Here is a 15,105-nt window from a genome sequence, read left to right on the forward strand (position 1 = left end):
TATGTACAAAGTGCGCAAGAATTGGATTATATACGTAGGAGGTGGCTGAGGCTGTTATCACACCGCTGTACCCTGTGCCTGGCCACACAGACGCTGAGCGTACGCTGATGGTTCCGCCTTGTAGCTCTCCAGGTCCGGTGTGGAAAGAGACACCAGATAAACAACACACACAGATGATCACAGTGGTGAAAGCTGCAGTGAGGAAAATTACAGGGTGCTTCCAGGAAGTGTTACAAGGGCCCTCATTTGGACAGGTGGATCAGAACACCCTCCTCAAAGAAGTGACAGTTAATCTAGGACGAGGAGAATGGGTAGCTGTCACCAGCACAGCCGGGGAGAGGTTCCAGGCACAGGGAACAGCAGGTGGGAGGCCTGGAGGCAGGAAGGAGCTGGGACTAAGGCAAGGCCACTGGAGCCTGGGAGGGAGGTGGGCAGAGGAGGCTGACGAGACTGGGTTGGTCCCAGGGGCAGTGGGAAGCCATTAAGTTTCAGGCTGGCATTGGGTCCGTGCTCTAGAAGAACCCTGTACAGTGTGGAAAATGAGTGGCCCAGTAAGGGCAGAGCAGGAAGAGCCATCAGAGGCCCTTGTACCTGCCAGGTGGGAGACGGTGGGCGTGGCCAAGGGGGGTAGTCGGGGCTGCAGGAAAAAAATGTGCCCTGGTTGTTTGTCCTGGGCATTTTAAGGGCAAATTGGCGACCCCATCTCTCTGCTTTGTTTCTTTGTGGCTAGTTCATTCCGCCACAGTGAAGTTTTCCACGCTGTTCTCTCTGCTGATGAAAACGTGTGCTCGGCAACTCCTGGTTTCATTTGCACTGTGCACTGTCTGTGTTTCGTTCTTCCAGCGCCTGGGGATAAGAGCGCGGTGTGGAATGAGCCTTCAGGAAGGGCCAGCCGGAGTCCTTTCCTAGCAGCACGCAGCACGGGGGCTCGGACAAGAAGTGGGTGCAGGGGGGAGACGCTGGGGTGGCTTAACTGGGGGTGGAGGGACTAGGAGAGAGGAGGAAGGATTATTTAGTGTCACGTAGTGGGTGTAGCGCACGCTGTGCTCCCCGCCCGGCTGCATGAGGTGGGCATTTTTATTTCCGTTTTATAGGTCAGGAACCTGAGGCCCCAGAATTAACAGGTCTAGGTCACCCCACAGACATGCTGGGGGAGCCTAAGCTCAGCTGCTCGCTGTAGCGGTGCTTCTTGAGCTGCACCTCAGAGGACGATTAGGAGAGAGAAGTGACCAGACCTGACAAAGGTTTGTGGCGAGCAGGAGAGCTCTCCTCCATGATGTCATGGTCGGTTGAGTCCCACGAGAACCGAGAGCTCACCGGGTGTTGGGCACCGTTAGCAGTTGAAAAAAAATGGAGGTTGCATGAGATGTGGGTGCCCTGGAGGGATTCACAGTCTAATGAGGGAGGACAGAGAAAAAAGAAGTGACAATGTGAAACGTGGCTTTTAAAAAATAGTGATATGTTTATTTTACAAATGGAAACCGATGGCTAATATAAAAAAAGGAAAGTCTGACTTCATAAAGACTTCCTAATCCAGAGCCCATTCAAATCAATTACTGTTATTAAAAAACAACATTCTTTTAAGTGAGCAAATGTTTCGAGGCCCCCCAGCCCCATCCCACAGTAAAGGGGACCTCACTGCTTGATGTCTTAAATCACAGACTTGGGGTGGGAGGTGGGGCAGGGGACCTTTAGTAGGAATTGTCTTTAAAAACGGCTTTGGCAAAGAGCACCTCGTTAATGCCCCTCTCTGTCCTGACAGGTGTCGGAGATGGCGGAGGACGGGAGCGAGGAGATCATGTTTATCTGTAAGTGGCCCCTGCCTGTCGCCAGTGCAGACGGCGTGGCACTTGCTGCCCGCTCAATGCCATGTCCACGTTTTGTGTTTATAGCTTTCTAAATGGTGATGGTTTTACTTGCTTTTAAGGACACTGTTTATTACATGAGCAACATGCTGCAGCGGTGTGGTTTTAAAAGGCTCGCCTTGCTCAGGACCCCCGGCCATGGGCACGCTGCAGGGGTTCAGAGATGTATGACACGTTAGGTTTATGGTGAATGGCTGCAATTGGTGAATTTTCATTTACTGTCATTCCTTGGGACGATCTCATTCTTTGTCCCCATAGAAGTGACTCTGCATGCTTTGAAATTGCCGTAGAGCTGGGTCTTTACCTTGGGGCGGGGGGGCACGTCCTGTGTTTGGTCTGTTTTGTATTTGTGGGGAGCCCCGTTGGTCTCTCCCGTCGGATGGGGAGTCTGTGTTTCCCAGGCGTGGAGCCGTGCGGTATCCTTTGGGTGTCTCCCTCCCTGCGTGTGTCCGCTCTGACGGTCTGATGTCTGTTTGCAGGGTGTGAAGACTGCAGCCAGTACCACGACTCTGAATGTCCCGAGCTGGGCCCAGTGGTCATGGTCAAAGACTCCTTTGTGTTGAGCAGGGCACGGTGAGTGGCCGCCCGAGCTGGTTTTACTGTCCTGCCTGCACAACAGGGTTGTCTGCATGTCGAGCGCTGGGAGAGCCTGGCGGCCTCTACAAAAAGGAAGAAGAGAGCAGGAGGGAGGAGGACTGTCCTCCGCTTCCAGACGGCCTCCGTGATTTCCATGCCCCAGGGCACGGCGTGGCCGGTTGCCAGGAGGAGCCCAGACGTGTTTCAGAGGGAATGTCTTGTATCTGCTCATGATTTTAGGAGCCAAGCTGAGACCCAGCACGGCCTCCGTGGAGGGGCCGATGGGCTGGGTGGGTGTATGGGTTGAGGAATGATGACCAAGTTGTATGTCTGCCAGCATGGTGTCCCCCGTGGCCCGAATCTTGCCTGCCATCTGACACATGCGCACTATGGGCAAGGTGGGGTGGGGTAGGGGGCAGCAGTGAGTGTGGGTGACAAGGCAAAGCCATGGAAGCTTCTGGGAGAGCACCCACAGATCTGGTGAGGAGGCCCAGTGGCTCTGCCATTCCATGTGTCCCTGTTGGGGCCGTGCCACCTGGTGGCCGGAGGAATGTCAGCCCAGGTCTGAGACATGGTAGCTGTTTGAACTCAGAGGAGGCATTGTCCTCTCCACACCTCAGTTGCCTCGTCTGTGAAGAGGAGAGAATAACGGTATCCCTGAAAGTCATGATCATTATATAGCCAGTGTCTGGCACATGGAGACGCTAAAATTATCAGCAATGTTTCTAACCCCCTCCCAACTGGTTTCCCAGCCTCTGTTTATTTTTTCTCTGTGACTTACCTGCTCAAAACACAGATTAACCTTTTTACCTAAAGTACAGATCTGATCAGCTCTCCCCCAAACCTTCACTAGCTTCCCATTGCCCACAAAACTCCACTGGGAGCCCTCCGTCCTGCATTGGGACCGTTCGTGATTGGGTTCCAGTGGCTGCCAACGTCTTGCCTCAAGCTGGGGTTCCAGCCCATGTGCCCCCTCCTCCAGCACCCTGTCCTTGACATCCTCTTAGTTTACTTAAAAAGGGCCACATCCTCCACGAACCAGCCAGTCCAGCCTAGCTGCAAGCCCGTTTCTGGCCTTTGGAATGGTGTGGCTCTTTCTGTCTTTCTCGTGGAATGTCCATGGGGCACATTGTCGCGGAGTTCTCCGTAGTTCTCCCGCCCTCCCTGGACTGCGCCTCAGTGGGCGAGAGCAGCCATTTGCGTCGTCTCTGTTGGTTGGCCCATTGCATCCCGCACCTAGGGTCGGCTCTGTGTCGGCTCTTCTCGGGTGGGGCTAGGAAACGCGTGTGCCCTGGGTGGTCGGTGAGAGTGAGCTTTTCGCGTATCTTAACCTTCTGTCCCCTGGTATGAGGGGCTGCCCCACGTTGACGGCGCTCAGGGCCTGAGAGTCTCTTGTTTTGTTCCATTTCTAGGTCGTCCCTTCCTTCCAACTTGGAGATCAGACGACTGGAAGATGGAGCCGAAGGCGTGTTTGCCGTAACTCAGCTTGTCAAGCGAACACAGTTTGGTCCCTTTGAGTCGAGGAGAGTTGCCAAATGGGAGAAGGAATCTGCATTTCCACTGAAGGTAAAGGCTGTGAGGACGGCACTGAGGAACCCCGAGCTTGTCACCTCCCTCTGAGTGCCGGTGGTTCACAGATGTCCTGGAAACAGCTCTAAATGTTGGACTGCTGCCTTATTTCCAAGACAATTTTTCTTTTTCTTTTTTCATAGTTTTTTTATATCACGAGAGCATCAAAGTTAAGTTAGTATTTTGTGAGTCTCGACTTTGCAAAACTCTAAAGAGAGTGTATTTAAAAGGTGCATAAGAGGAGCCCCGGAGTGCTTCCTCACTTGTGCTGTGACCAAGGTTGACAAGCTGTAGGAGGTGGGCAGTTCGTTGTTTTTGCAGTAGTGTCAGTATAGTTACTGCCCCCTGAGCAGAATGAATGCTACTCTGCAGAGCATTTCGGAAGGAGGGTGTTTTGTTGAGGTACCAATGAGACACCGGTATGAAGTTTGGCAGCTCTAGAAAGCACAGCAGACTGGGAATGGACAGCTTTTATGTGACATCGAGGAAGACAAACATGGATGTGAGTTGCAGGGCGGGTTCAGGATACTGAGAATAAGGTGTGGGAGCCCCACAAGGCCAGGGCACGCAGATGTTTACGGCTTTGTCTCCGTGCCCAGCATAGTACCAGGCCCAGAGCAGGCCTCCCACAGCACCTGTGAAATACGCAACAGGGACAGTGCTGGTCGGCCCCATTTGGGCACAAGGTGAGCATTCCTTAGGGGCCCATAACAGAGAGCCACATTTCAGGACAGAGGGGAAATGTATAACCTCAGACTTCGGGCAGCCCTGGGAAAAGTGAGCTTACAAGGCAGATCTCAGCCAGAGGGGAAAAAGGAGAGGCACTTGATTTGTTTATAAGAAAAGAGAAAGGAAAGGAAGGAAGGCAATTCGTTGTGCAGGAGTGGTGTACAGCGGCTGCGTCCCCAAAAGGCTGTTGGGACCCAGGCCGCACGCTGGGCACAGTCTCTGCGCCAAGGCCCCTCTGAACAAGTGCTCTGTGCCCGCCTGGGTTTCTTTCAGTGACTCAGTTCTGAAGGTCTCTGTCTGGCATGAGTTGTTTTCAGCACGGGCTCAGCACTGAGCACCTGAGGGAGGGCGGAGGCCCACTGGGGGCACACCCCACCCCAGCTTGTGGTCATTAGGCACCTGGTGGCCCCCTCTGCCTTCTCCCCTAGCTTCTGAGGGCTCCATCCTCAGAGGGGGCCTCCAGCTCATTAGCGGTAGGGAGCCCCTACAGGAAAAGCTCAGGAGAGGGGACAGATGTCTTCCTCCAGTGAGGAAGTAACAATTGCATCAGAAAATAGAACCCTCTACACTTCCGTGGCTGCTTTGAACCTCAAAATATTTAAGTTTCTCCCCCTGCTCTCTGCCTGCACTTAATCCGTAAGCACCAGTGCTGTGTTACAGACGAGGGCACACCTTACAGAGACCAGAACACTTTGCTAATATCACTGAACACAGTTGGAACAGAGCCAGGAGAAGAACTCAGGTGTCCCGATGCCCACCTGGGCCATGCCTAGGACTCAGGTGTCCCAGTGACACCTGGACCAGGTATAGACTCAGATGTCCCAGTTCCCAACTGGGTCGTGTGTAGAACTCAGGTGACTCAGTGACACCTGGACCAGGTGTCAAACTCAGATGTCCCAATTCCCAGCTGGGCATGCATAGAACTCAGATGACCCCATGATACCTGGACCAGGTATAGAGCTCATTTACCATCTGAACCATGCTTAGAACTTGGGTCCGATGACCCCTGAACCTTTCGCTGTGTCTACTGTTTCCCTTTTGCCTGTGACCAGCCTGGCCTAAGACCCCCCAACCTCTAAAGCCCTGAACAGGTCCGTACGGAGCCTGATGTGGCCTCTGACGCGGCCCCGCTACACCTGGTGCAGCTCCTCTCCCCGCCCCCGGCCCCCACACACGCTGACACGCAGACTGGTGGGTAATCAGCTCCTCGCCCGCCTCTCGGTGGGCATGCTCCCCCTCAGGTGTTCCAAAAGGACGGGCACCCCGTGTGCTTCGACACTTCCAACGAGGACGACTGCAACTGGATGATGCTGGTGCGGCCGGCGGTGCAGCCGGAGCACCAGAACCTGACGGCCTACCAGCACGGTGACGATGTGTACTTCACCACGTCGCGGGACATCCCCCCCGGCACCGAGCTGCGCGTGTGGTACGCGGCCTTTTACGCCAAGAAGATGGACAAGCCCATGCTGAGGCAGGCGTGCTCCGGGGCCCACGGTACGCGCTGTGCCTCGCCACAGGGCCGCATACGGGAACTGGCGTTAGGGAGCAGCTGTGCCCGGGGAGCCGGCTTTGGGGGGCACAGAGGGGTGGTCGTATCCCACATGGCTGGGTCTGTTGTTCTGCTTGTTAGGTATCCAGGCTGACAGACAACTGGAAGAGCCAGATACTCACTGGTGGGAAGTGGTGCCTCTCAGCTCTACTGGCTAAACCCCACACTGGGGCACAAGCCACGACCTCAGCTCTGCCCTGGGGCTTCCACACAGTAACTCACCTGCCCAGTCCTCGGAGGTTGGGTATTGTCCCTGGTTTGGGGCAGAGGAAACAGAGCACAGAGAGGGCAAGGAGCCTGCCCCAGTCACAGTGCAAGACGTGGAGGAATCCGGCTGCGGGGCTGCACTGTCCACCCTGCAGCCTCTTCCTGCATGTGGGGGTGTGCATGTGTGCGTGCATTTGTGTGTGCATGCATGTGTGCGTGCATTTGTGTGTGCATGCATGTTTGCGTGCGCGTGTGCACAGAAAGACCTGGTGAAAGTTATGTGATTGGCCCAAACCTGATATTCCTATTAGGAAAAGCAAATGAAAATGCGCGGCCTGCTATCCAGGGTCCGGGCGTCACTTTGTGAAGGGGCCCATTGGATTGAAATCTTTGCTGCCTGTGGGTCCTGGTGGCGCGGGGTGTCTCGCAGAACCCTGAGAGACACTGGACATTCGGAACCTCTCAGAGCAGCACTTTGCTATGCTCCATCTGATACTGTGGGGACAGACGTGTTCATTGTTGCCAGGAAGATTATTTGCTCTGACGCCCCCAAGTGACGGGATTCTGACAAGCAAATGGTTTCTTCTCATTAGGAACACAGTGTGATACAAAACAGCTCTGGGGTGAGAGCCTTCGCAGTTTTGGAAGGTTCTGTCTGTCCTGTGTGCCCACGTGGCTGAGGTTTGTGAGCTGTCCTGGGTGGCGTACCCAGCAGCGTGTGAGGGGCGGACTCCGTGAGGCTGCCCAAATGACAGAAATGGGTTGTCTCACAGTCTGGAGGCCAGAAGTCCGAGACCAAGGTGTCGGCAGGTCTGGTTCCCTCTGGGGGCTCCGAGGGAGAATCCTTCTCAGGCCTCTCTCCCGCTTCTGGTGTTGCTGGCAGCCCTTGGTGTTCCTTGGCTTGTAGCTGCGTCACTCTGATCCCTGCCTGTGTCTTCACGTGCCTTCTCCCCGTGTCTGTTCTGTCCTTACAAGGACACCAGTCATTGGATATGGGGCCCACCCGAATCCAGCCTGACTTCTTACCTTGATGACGTCCACAGAGACTCTATCCGAAGCTTCCAGGCAGACCTGAGCGTCAGGGGCCCCTCTGTAGCCCACTGCAGGCTGGGAGAGGGCTGCTGGAGTGGGTCACCCCCTGGGATGGCCTACACTCCAGGTCTGGTGGCAGCTGGACAATAAGGGAAGCTTGGCAGTGAGGGGGTCTCCCCCTTCACAGAGATATTCCCAGGGGAAGACTGGGCTTCATGGAGCCCTCTTGTTTTGAAAGTGAAGTGGACAGAAGGAGTTTGGAGAGACCGCTGGCTTTTCACCAGGCTGCTCCTAGCCCCACCCTCTAGGATTTGTATCTGACCAGGCGCCCGCAGGAGTCACCTGCAGCGCCCCTCCCTGGGTCAGGCATCACTTTGCAGCATGACCAGCCGGGCTCGCCGGGCGCTGTCCAACATCGCCCAGCTCTTCCTGACCTGGTTTTCTCCTGTCCCCGATTGCTTACAGCCCGGGCAGCTGATGCCGTGTGTGGCCTGGGACCAGCCAGACTGCACGATGGGATTTGGGTTGTTAGAGGCTGACCTTGTCAGTTGTGTCCTGGATGATGGCACAACCCTTATGTCGCCCAAGGTCAAAGTCAAAGCAAAGGCTGGCACCTCTTATCGGCGTTATAGTTATTCTGTTTGCTTTTCACCTGCTGGAGAGCATTTTGATCTTGAGCTGAGTTTGAGAGCATAGATTTTAATGAAATCAGCCTGATACGGTGTCGTCCGGTACAGCCACCTCCTGGTTTCATCGTAACCACTGTCACTCAGGAGTAGTGCTTGGGTGGCAGTGACTCCTCCTCCAGACTTCTGAGAACGAGGAGACTGTTAATGATTATACTGGGACAGCTGCCTAAGTAGGAAGGCATGGTCACCCCAAACAAGCTTTTGAATTGGGAAAACAAACAAGCAACTTAGATACTCTCAAGTTTTAGAAATACTTTTTGTGGTTTTCTGTTACGGGACAAGTGGCGAGCAAGCGTTTCTAGGAAGCGTGGTGGGAGGTGTTGACAGCTGGTAACTGGTTGGTTAGTTGGTTCCTTATTTCTTTGCCCCCTGAGGTGCTACCTGGTGAACGACCACTTAGGCAGTGCTGGTATCTCAGGCAGCCTTCCCCGGGTCCTCAGTAACGTCTGCCTCCATCTGCCAGGGTCGCTTGGTAAAATAGTGACATAGCAGCTGGCCCAGGTCCCCGGACACTGCCTTCCCCACCTGGCACCTGGCCCCGCCCCTTCTTGAAGCCACTCCTTCCTGAGTCCCCAGAAGTCCCCTCCTGGCAGCGCTGAGCGTCTGGAACCTGCTGCAGCCCTGCTGAGTGCCCAGGCCCAGCGCAGTCTCTGTGTGTGCCGAACGCCTCACCCAGCTGAAGCCATGAGTGGGAGCCCAGCACTGCCTGCTTCTTAGAGACGAGGGTAGACAGTGTGATCTGTGAGGAGAGGCCTCGAAGCACGGAGCGCTGGCCATCTGCGTGAATCTGATTCTCCACATCCTACAGGCAGGGAGATGGCTCCAGCTGTCCCCAGTGATGGCCTCTGCCCACTGATGGTGGAAGGAAGGAGGCTGTCACTGCCTCTGCCGGGTGGGGGTGGGGCTGAGCACTGTGAATGGGGCCTTCCCAGTATATTCTAGAAGAGTTATACTGGGGGCTGATGGGCAAGAGCAGTCTTCCCAGAAATCAGTCAGAATCTTTTTTGTTGAGCGTCAGAACTGCCAAGACTCATTAATTTAATTCTCTCTCAGATTCGCTTCAAACATGCATCTTTGTTGTAGAAATCAGCTGATTTGCAGACAAAATACAGACAAAAGGTGGTTCTGACTTGAGGAGCAGTGACCCACTCTTTCAAAAATTAATCGTTACCATTTTTTTTTTTTGGAAGTGGATTGACTTTTCTAATCACATTTTTTATTGAGCTCACATTAAGGTTGATTTTCTGTCTATACAAACCTGGGCCTGTTGACAGATGAAGGACACCCACGAGGCATAAATGGGTCTTAATGCAGGGATCGACTGTCTGCATCAGATTTTCAGAATTACTTTTCTAATGAAAAAGATGAAATATAAACACATTTCATAACATTTGGGAAACTATTTTAAATCACACAGGACATCACCATTTTAACTCAATGACTCTTGGCATTTTTGACCAGCTTTCTCTAGTATTTTTTTAAAATCGGCTGTTGACATAGTTTACATGCAATAAGACTTACCGATTTTAAGGGTACAGCTCAGACAGCTTAGGTTGTATGCAGCTGTGTCAGCTCCCCCACGACCAAGACATAGAATGTGCTCATCTCCCCGAAAGTTCTCTCGTGTGGCTTTGCACTCAGTGCCCCGGAAGCCAGCAGGCTCCTTTGTGCCTCTGTATGTTCATTCTGCCATTTCATTTCTGTCTTTTAAAAAGCTGTATATTTTTACATGGTTCAAGTTTGCCTGTCGGTGCCGTTTCATTGCTTTTATGTACCTGAACACGTTTTACTCACCACCCTGCCGTAGCGTGTGCCCTGTTAGAACTGTCTCTGTGGCTTCGTTTCCTGGCTGTGTGGCATTATATTTTGTGTAGATGCTTCCTTCTTGTTGGATATGTGATTGGAGTCAAGTATTGCCTTCTGGTTATTGGCTAGTTTTTTTCCTTAAAGATGCTTACCTTTTAAAGATAGTTTTTGGAAATGGAATACTGCCCTTGATGAGAGGACAATAGTCACAGCTAGTTCCTCCAGTCAGTCCTGATGAGCTGGCATCGGAGCTGCAGGTGAAGGGAAGGGCTTCTTGTGCCAGGGCAGTTTGAACTCGCATTCGTGAGGTGGGGACCTCATTGCCAGAGGTAGCAGCTCACTCACAGTAGATGAACTTGCCCTCATTCACAAGCAGCGGCTTCCGGCCAAGCCATACCTCATCCTCCTGTTCTGAAACGCCTGTGCAACTGTGGTTTTCCCTCTTTAGAACGTGAGTGAGAAACAGCCATTTGGCTCTGACCCCCGTTCGTCCAGATCTGATACTCTTCAAGCATCCAGCCCCAGAGAGCGCGTGCAGAGAGCGGGGCCGGTCGGGAGGGGCAGCCCATCACGGTACCTGCGTCCCGTGGCACTTGCTTCTGACAAAAACTTCATATTGCGTTTCCATTGCTTCCTTCTTGTTACCTTACGAGGACTCAGAAAGCGCACGCAAACGGTCGTAGCTCCGGGTGGCATGTTTTCTTCCATTCTTTGCCACCTTATCTCTAGTTTTTGATCCAGAAAGATGTGTGCTTTTCCCCGGTTGCAATTCTGGGTGATTTCTTTGAGGAGCCAGGCGATCGCTGTGTGAATGGTCCCTGGAGTATTGCGATGGGTCATGTGCCTCAACGCAGGCTGAACAGTGCCAGGAGCGGGAGGGTGGTGTGGGCTCGTGGTCCCGGCCAGGACGGGGCTGGCCTGGACGTCACACGCTCACTTAGACCGTCCCCAACGTGTAGGTCCCACAAGAGCAGCAGTATTTGCTTTAAAGGCTGCAGTTCCCCACCTCGCAGGCAGGGTCTCCCCGCCTACTCCACGAACTCTGGTCACTTTCTGCCTCCTCAGACTCCTGGGGCAGTGCTATGAAGAGAGGCTGCCCCTGAGGGGCTAGTCAAAGCTAAATGCAAATGAAGTGGAATTAAGAATTAATTTCCTCCGGCACTAGCACATGTGGGGTCACCGTGGACAGCAGTTAGAGCGTTTCTGTCACCGCACAGAGTCCTGGTGGACAGTGGTGGGATGGAGCTGTGCGCCCACTGGCGGGTTCACGACACACTGACCGGCGGTTTGGGGTCCCACCATCTGTGTGAGTCCATGAGAGACCGAGGAATTCGATTTCGTCTGTAGGATGCAGGTTTTTCTTGAAGTCAGATGAAGGATGCGCCTGGCCCCACTGGACTGGCTTCTTGGACCAGACATGTTTCTGTGACTGGACACAGACCCTGCATCTGGGATGCTGTGGCTCCGCCTGTCCGTGCTCAGTTGCCTTGTCTGTGAAATGGGGGTATTCACAGGGCCTGAATGGGTCCATGTGCATAGAGCTCTGAGAACAGAGCTTGGGACATCGAAAGTGTGTTCGTGCGCATTCAGTGTCATTGTCACCCGTGTGGACAGGTGCACTCGGCACTGGGCGGGGCCCTCGGGCAGGTGAGCTGCTGAGGATCACCTCGTTCTCCTCTCTTTTGAAGCTTCAGGCACCCCAGAAAGCAGCACCCCGGTGGAATCGGACCCCAGCCCGTCGGTGTGTAAGGTGTGCTCCGCCACCTTCCTGGAACTGCAGCTCCTGAATGGTAAGCGGGGCTGGGGTGGGGGGCCCACTTAGGTTTCGGGAAGTCCTGTGTTGAGCTCATATTAGAGGCTACGTTTTTAGGTAATTATGTTACGTATTTGTTGTAGAAAAATTAGAAAATACAAATAAACTTACAGAAGAAAATCAAAATTGCCTGGAAGGTCACCATCTAGAGAGAACCACATTACTATTTTGAGAAATCCTTCCAGTTTTCTTTGCATTGACGTGTGTACACATCTTTCAATTTTTACAGAACAGTGTGTATGGTTAACCTGCCTGGCTTTTATCACCTAATTGACTTTTTAAAGTACTCCTCGTGTTTGGTGCAGTGGGGATGCTTTTTCAAAAGCAGTGGAAATAAAGTTTATTTACTTATGCAAAGGGCCCAATCTTAGCAAATAAAATTGAAAACAAAGAAACAAACGTGGGTGTGGGAGCGGGCACTGCCGGCTTCCTCACCGCCCCGTGCATGGCCTCCTGCAGAGCATCTGTTGGGTCACTTGGAACAGACCAAAGGCCTCCCTGCAGCCAGCCAGCACGAAGGGGCCCCCGAGAAGGAACCAGATGGGCCCCAGGGCGAGCCTCCCGCAGTTCCCAAGAGCGTCGGCACCTCCAAAGAGCAGAAGAAAAAGCCTCGAAGGGGGAGAAAACCCAAAGTGTCCAAACCTGAGCAGCCGCTGGTCATCATCGAAGGCAAGCAGCCAGCAGGTGAGGGCTGGTCCTGGGGGAGGAGCCACAGGTGAGGGCTGGTCCTGGGGGAGGAGCCAGCAGGTGAGGGCTGGTCCTGAGGGAGGAGCCGCAGGTGAGGAGTGGTCCTGGGGGAGGAGCCAGCAGGTGAGGTCTGGTCCTGGGGGAGGAGCCGCAGGTGAGGAGTGGTCCTGGGGGAGGAGCCGCAGGTGAGGTCTGGTCCTGGGGGAGGAGCCGCAGGTGAGGTCTGGTCCTGGGGGAGGAGCCGCAGGTGAGGAGTGGTCCTGGGGGAGGAGCCGCAGGTGAGGTCTGGTCTTGGGGGAGGAGCCAGCAGGTGAGAAGTGGTCCTGGGGGAGGAGCCGCAGGTGAGGGCTGGTCCTGGGGGAGGAGCCGCAGGTGAGGAGTGGTCCTGGGGGAGGAGCCTCAGGTGAGGTCTGGTCCTGGGGGAGGAGCCAGCAGGTGAGGTCTGGTCCTGGGGGAGGAGCCAGCAGGTGAGGCGTGGTCCTGGGGGAGGAGCCAGCAGGTGAGGTCTGGTCCTGGGGGAGGAGCCAGCAGGTGAGGTCTGGTCCTGGGGGAGGAGCTGGCAGGTGAGGGCTGGTCCTGAGCAATGGTCCTCAGGTGAGGAGTGGTCCTGGGGGAGGAGCCTCAGGTGAGGAGTGGTCCTGGGGGAGGAGCCGCAGGTGAGGAGTGGTCCTGGGGGAGGAGCCAGCAGGTGAGGTCTGGTCCTGGGGGAGGAGCTGGCAGGTGAGGGCTGGTCCTGAGCAATGGTCCTCAGGTGAGGAGTGGTCCTGGAGGGAGGAACCTCAGGTGAGGAGTGGTCCTGGGGGAGGAGCCTCAGGTGAGGAGTGGTCCTGGGGGAGGAGCCACAGGTGAGGCGTGGTCCTGGGGGAGGAGCCTCAGGTGAGGAGTGGTCCTGGGGGAGGAGCCGGCAGGTGAGGAGTGGTCCTGGGGGAGGAGCCAGCAGGTGAGGGCTGGTCCTGGGGGAGGAGCCTCAGGTGAGGAGTGGTCCTGGGGGAGGAGCCAGCAGGTGAGGGCTGGTCCTGGGGGAAGAGCCAGCAGGTGAGGGCTGGTCCTGGGGGAGGAGCCGCAGGTGAGGAGTGGTCCTGGGGGAGGAGCCGGCAGGTGAGGAGTGGTCCTGGGGGAGGAGCCAGCAGGTGAGGGCTGGTCCTGGGGGAGGAGCCTCAGGTGAGGAGTGGTCCTGGGGGAGGAGCCGGCAGGTGAGGGCTGGTCCTGGGGGAAGAGCCAGCAGGTGAGGAGTGGTCCTGGGGGAAGAGCCGCAGGTGAGGAGTGGTCCTGGGGGAGGAGCCTCAGGTGAGGAGTGGTCCTGGGGGAGGAGCCGGCAGGTGAGGAGTGGTCCTGGGGGAGGAGCCGGCAGGTGAGGAGTGGTCCTGGGGGAGGAGCCAGCAGGTGAGGGCTGGTCCTGGGGGAGGAGCCTCAGGTGAGGAGTGGTCCTGGGGGAGGAGCCTCAGGTGAGGAGTGGTCCTGGGGGAGGAGCCACAGGTGAGGAGTGGTCCTGGGGGAGGAGCCTCAGGTGAGGAGTGGTCCTGGGGGAGGAGCCACAGGTGAGGAGTGGTCCTGGGGGAGGAGCCTCAGGTGAGGAGTGGTCCTGGGGGAGGAGCCAGCAGGTGAGGGCTGGTGCTGGGAGACCAAGAGGGACCACATCACTTGGTCCCTGCCACCTCCGTGGGCCAGGGTGTGAAAACTCAGCACAGCCTCCGTAGAGGCAGAATGTAAGCCCTTTGTCTTTTTCTGTAAATCAGCAGTTTTGGAAAATACAATTTACATGTAACACAACCCACTCTACAGAGTGTGCAGTCGTGAACTTGGACAGGTGGGTCCAGGCAGGACAGAGAACAGCTCATCCCCCAACCCTCCCCTTGGTCTCACACGGATCGGTCTTGCCCATCTCGGGAGTTCACGTGAATGACGCTTTTTCTGTGTCTGGTGTCTCACGTGGCACTGCGGTGACTTGTCCACGTTGGGTTTCCGCCGCTCCTCCATGGCGCCCGAGCAGGCTGGTCGCTGTGTGAACGCCCCACCGCCCGCTCCCCATCACCTGCAGATGTGCATGTAGCTTGTTTCCAGCCATGGCTGAAGCACGTTCTCTGGTTACACAATATCCTTAATTGAGTTTGGGGGGACCTTTGAGCCACTTTCTCCGGTGTCCCCTCACTGCCTTCGTTACTGACCACTGGGCAGTTTTCTTTTTGCCGCTGGTATATCCCATGATCCCTTTTGTGAGAGTGAGAAAAAAATCCTTATTCTTTCTGAGAATTAAAAAAGTGAGTCAGAGGAACAGTCCTCACGTAATATTCTCAGCTGTGCCCTTCTCTGCCCCGCGGTGCAGCCAGCTCGCAGTCTGCTCTGTGGAACTGACAGGCGTGGCTTAGCTTCCCCGGGCAGCTCCCCTTCTCCAACAGGTGGAGAGGATGCGGAGGGGCAGAAAGCTTAGTCAGAGATTATTTCACAGACGGTTCATTGCATTAGGTGAAGTGGCAGAACCAGTGCTAAACTTTTATGTGTGATCTTCCCATATTTCACTTGTCCAGAGGTGGCAGCCTGCGTCCCTGTCACTGTGGTTACTTGGTGTTTAACTCTTGCATGGAG

The 15,105-nt window shown here is 55.1% G+C and overlaps 1 protein-coding gene across 4 annotated transcripts in view; it reads left to right on the forward strand.

The window, feature by feature from the left end:
- PRDM15 (PR/SET domain 15) overlaps positions 1 to 15,105 on the forward strand; it is a 63,571-nt gene that overhangs the window by 12,708 nt on the left and 35,758 nt on the right. For 3 of the 4 annotated variants that reach the window (XM_074325037.2, XM_074325021.2, XM_074325025.2), the window contains exons 2-7: positions 1,763 to 1,808; positions 2,345 to 2,438; positions 3,854 to 4,007; positions 5,981 to 6,233; positions 11,711 to 11,812; positions 12,295 to 12,519. In XM_074325037.2, the coding sequence (XP_074181138.2) occupies positions 1,772 to 1,808; positions 2,345 to 2,438; positions 3,854 to 4,007; positions 5,981 to 6,233; positions 11,711 to 11,812; positions 12,295 to 12,519 (865 nt within the window). In that variant the 5' untranslated portion in view covers positions 1,763 to 1,771. Of the gene's footprint in view, positions 1 to 843; positions 940 to 1,762; positions 1,809 to 2,344; positions 2,439 to 3,853; positions 4,008 to 5,980; positions 6,234 to 11,710; positions 11,813 to 12,294; positions 12,520 to 15,105 lie in introns of all 4 variants that reach the window. The other variant, XM_074325029.2, reaches the window with a different exon arrangement.

This window comes from Rhinolophus sinicus, chromosome 17 (genome assembly GCF_057876585.1).
Source record: "Rhinolophus sinicus isolate RSI-liver-muscle chromosome 17, RSI-T2T, whole genome shotgun sequence".
Classification (NCBI taxonomy): Eukaryota; Metazoa; Chordata; class Mammalia; order Chiroptera; family Rhinolophidae; genus Rhinolophus; species Rhinolophus sinicus.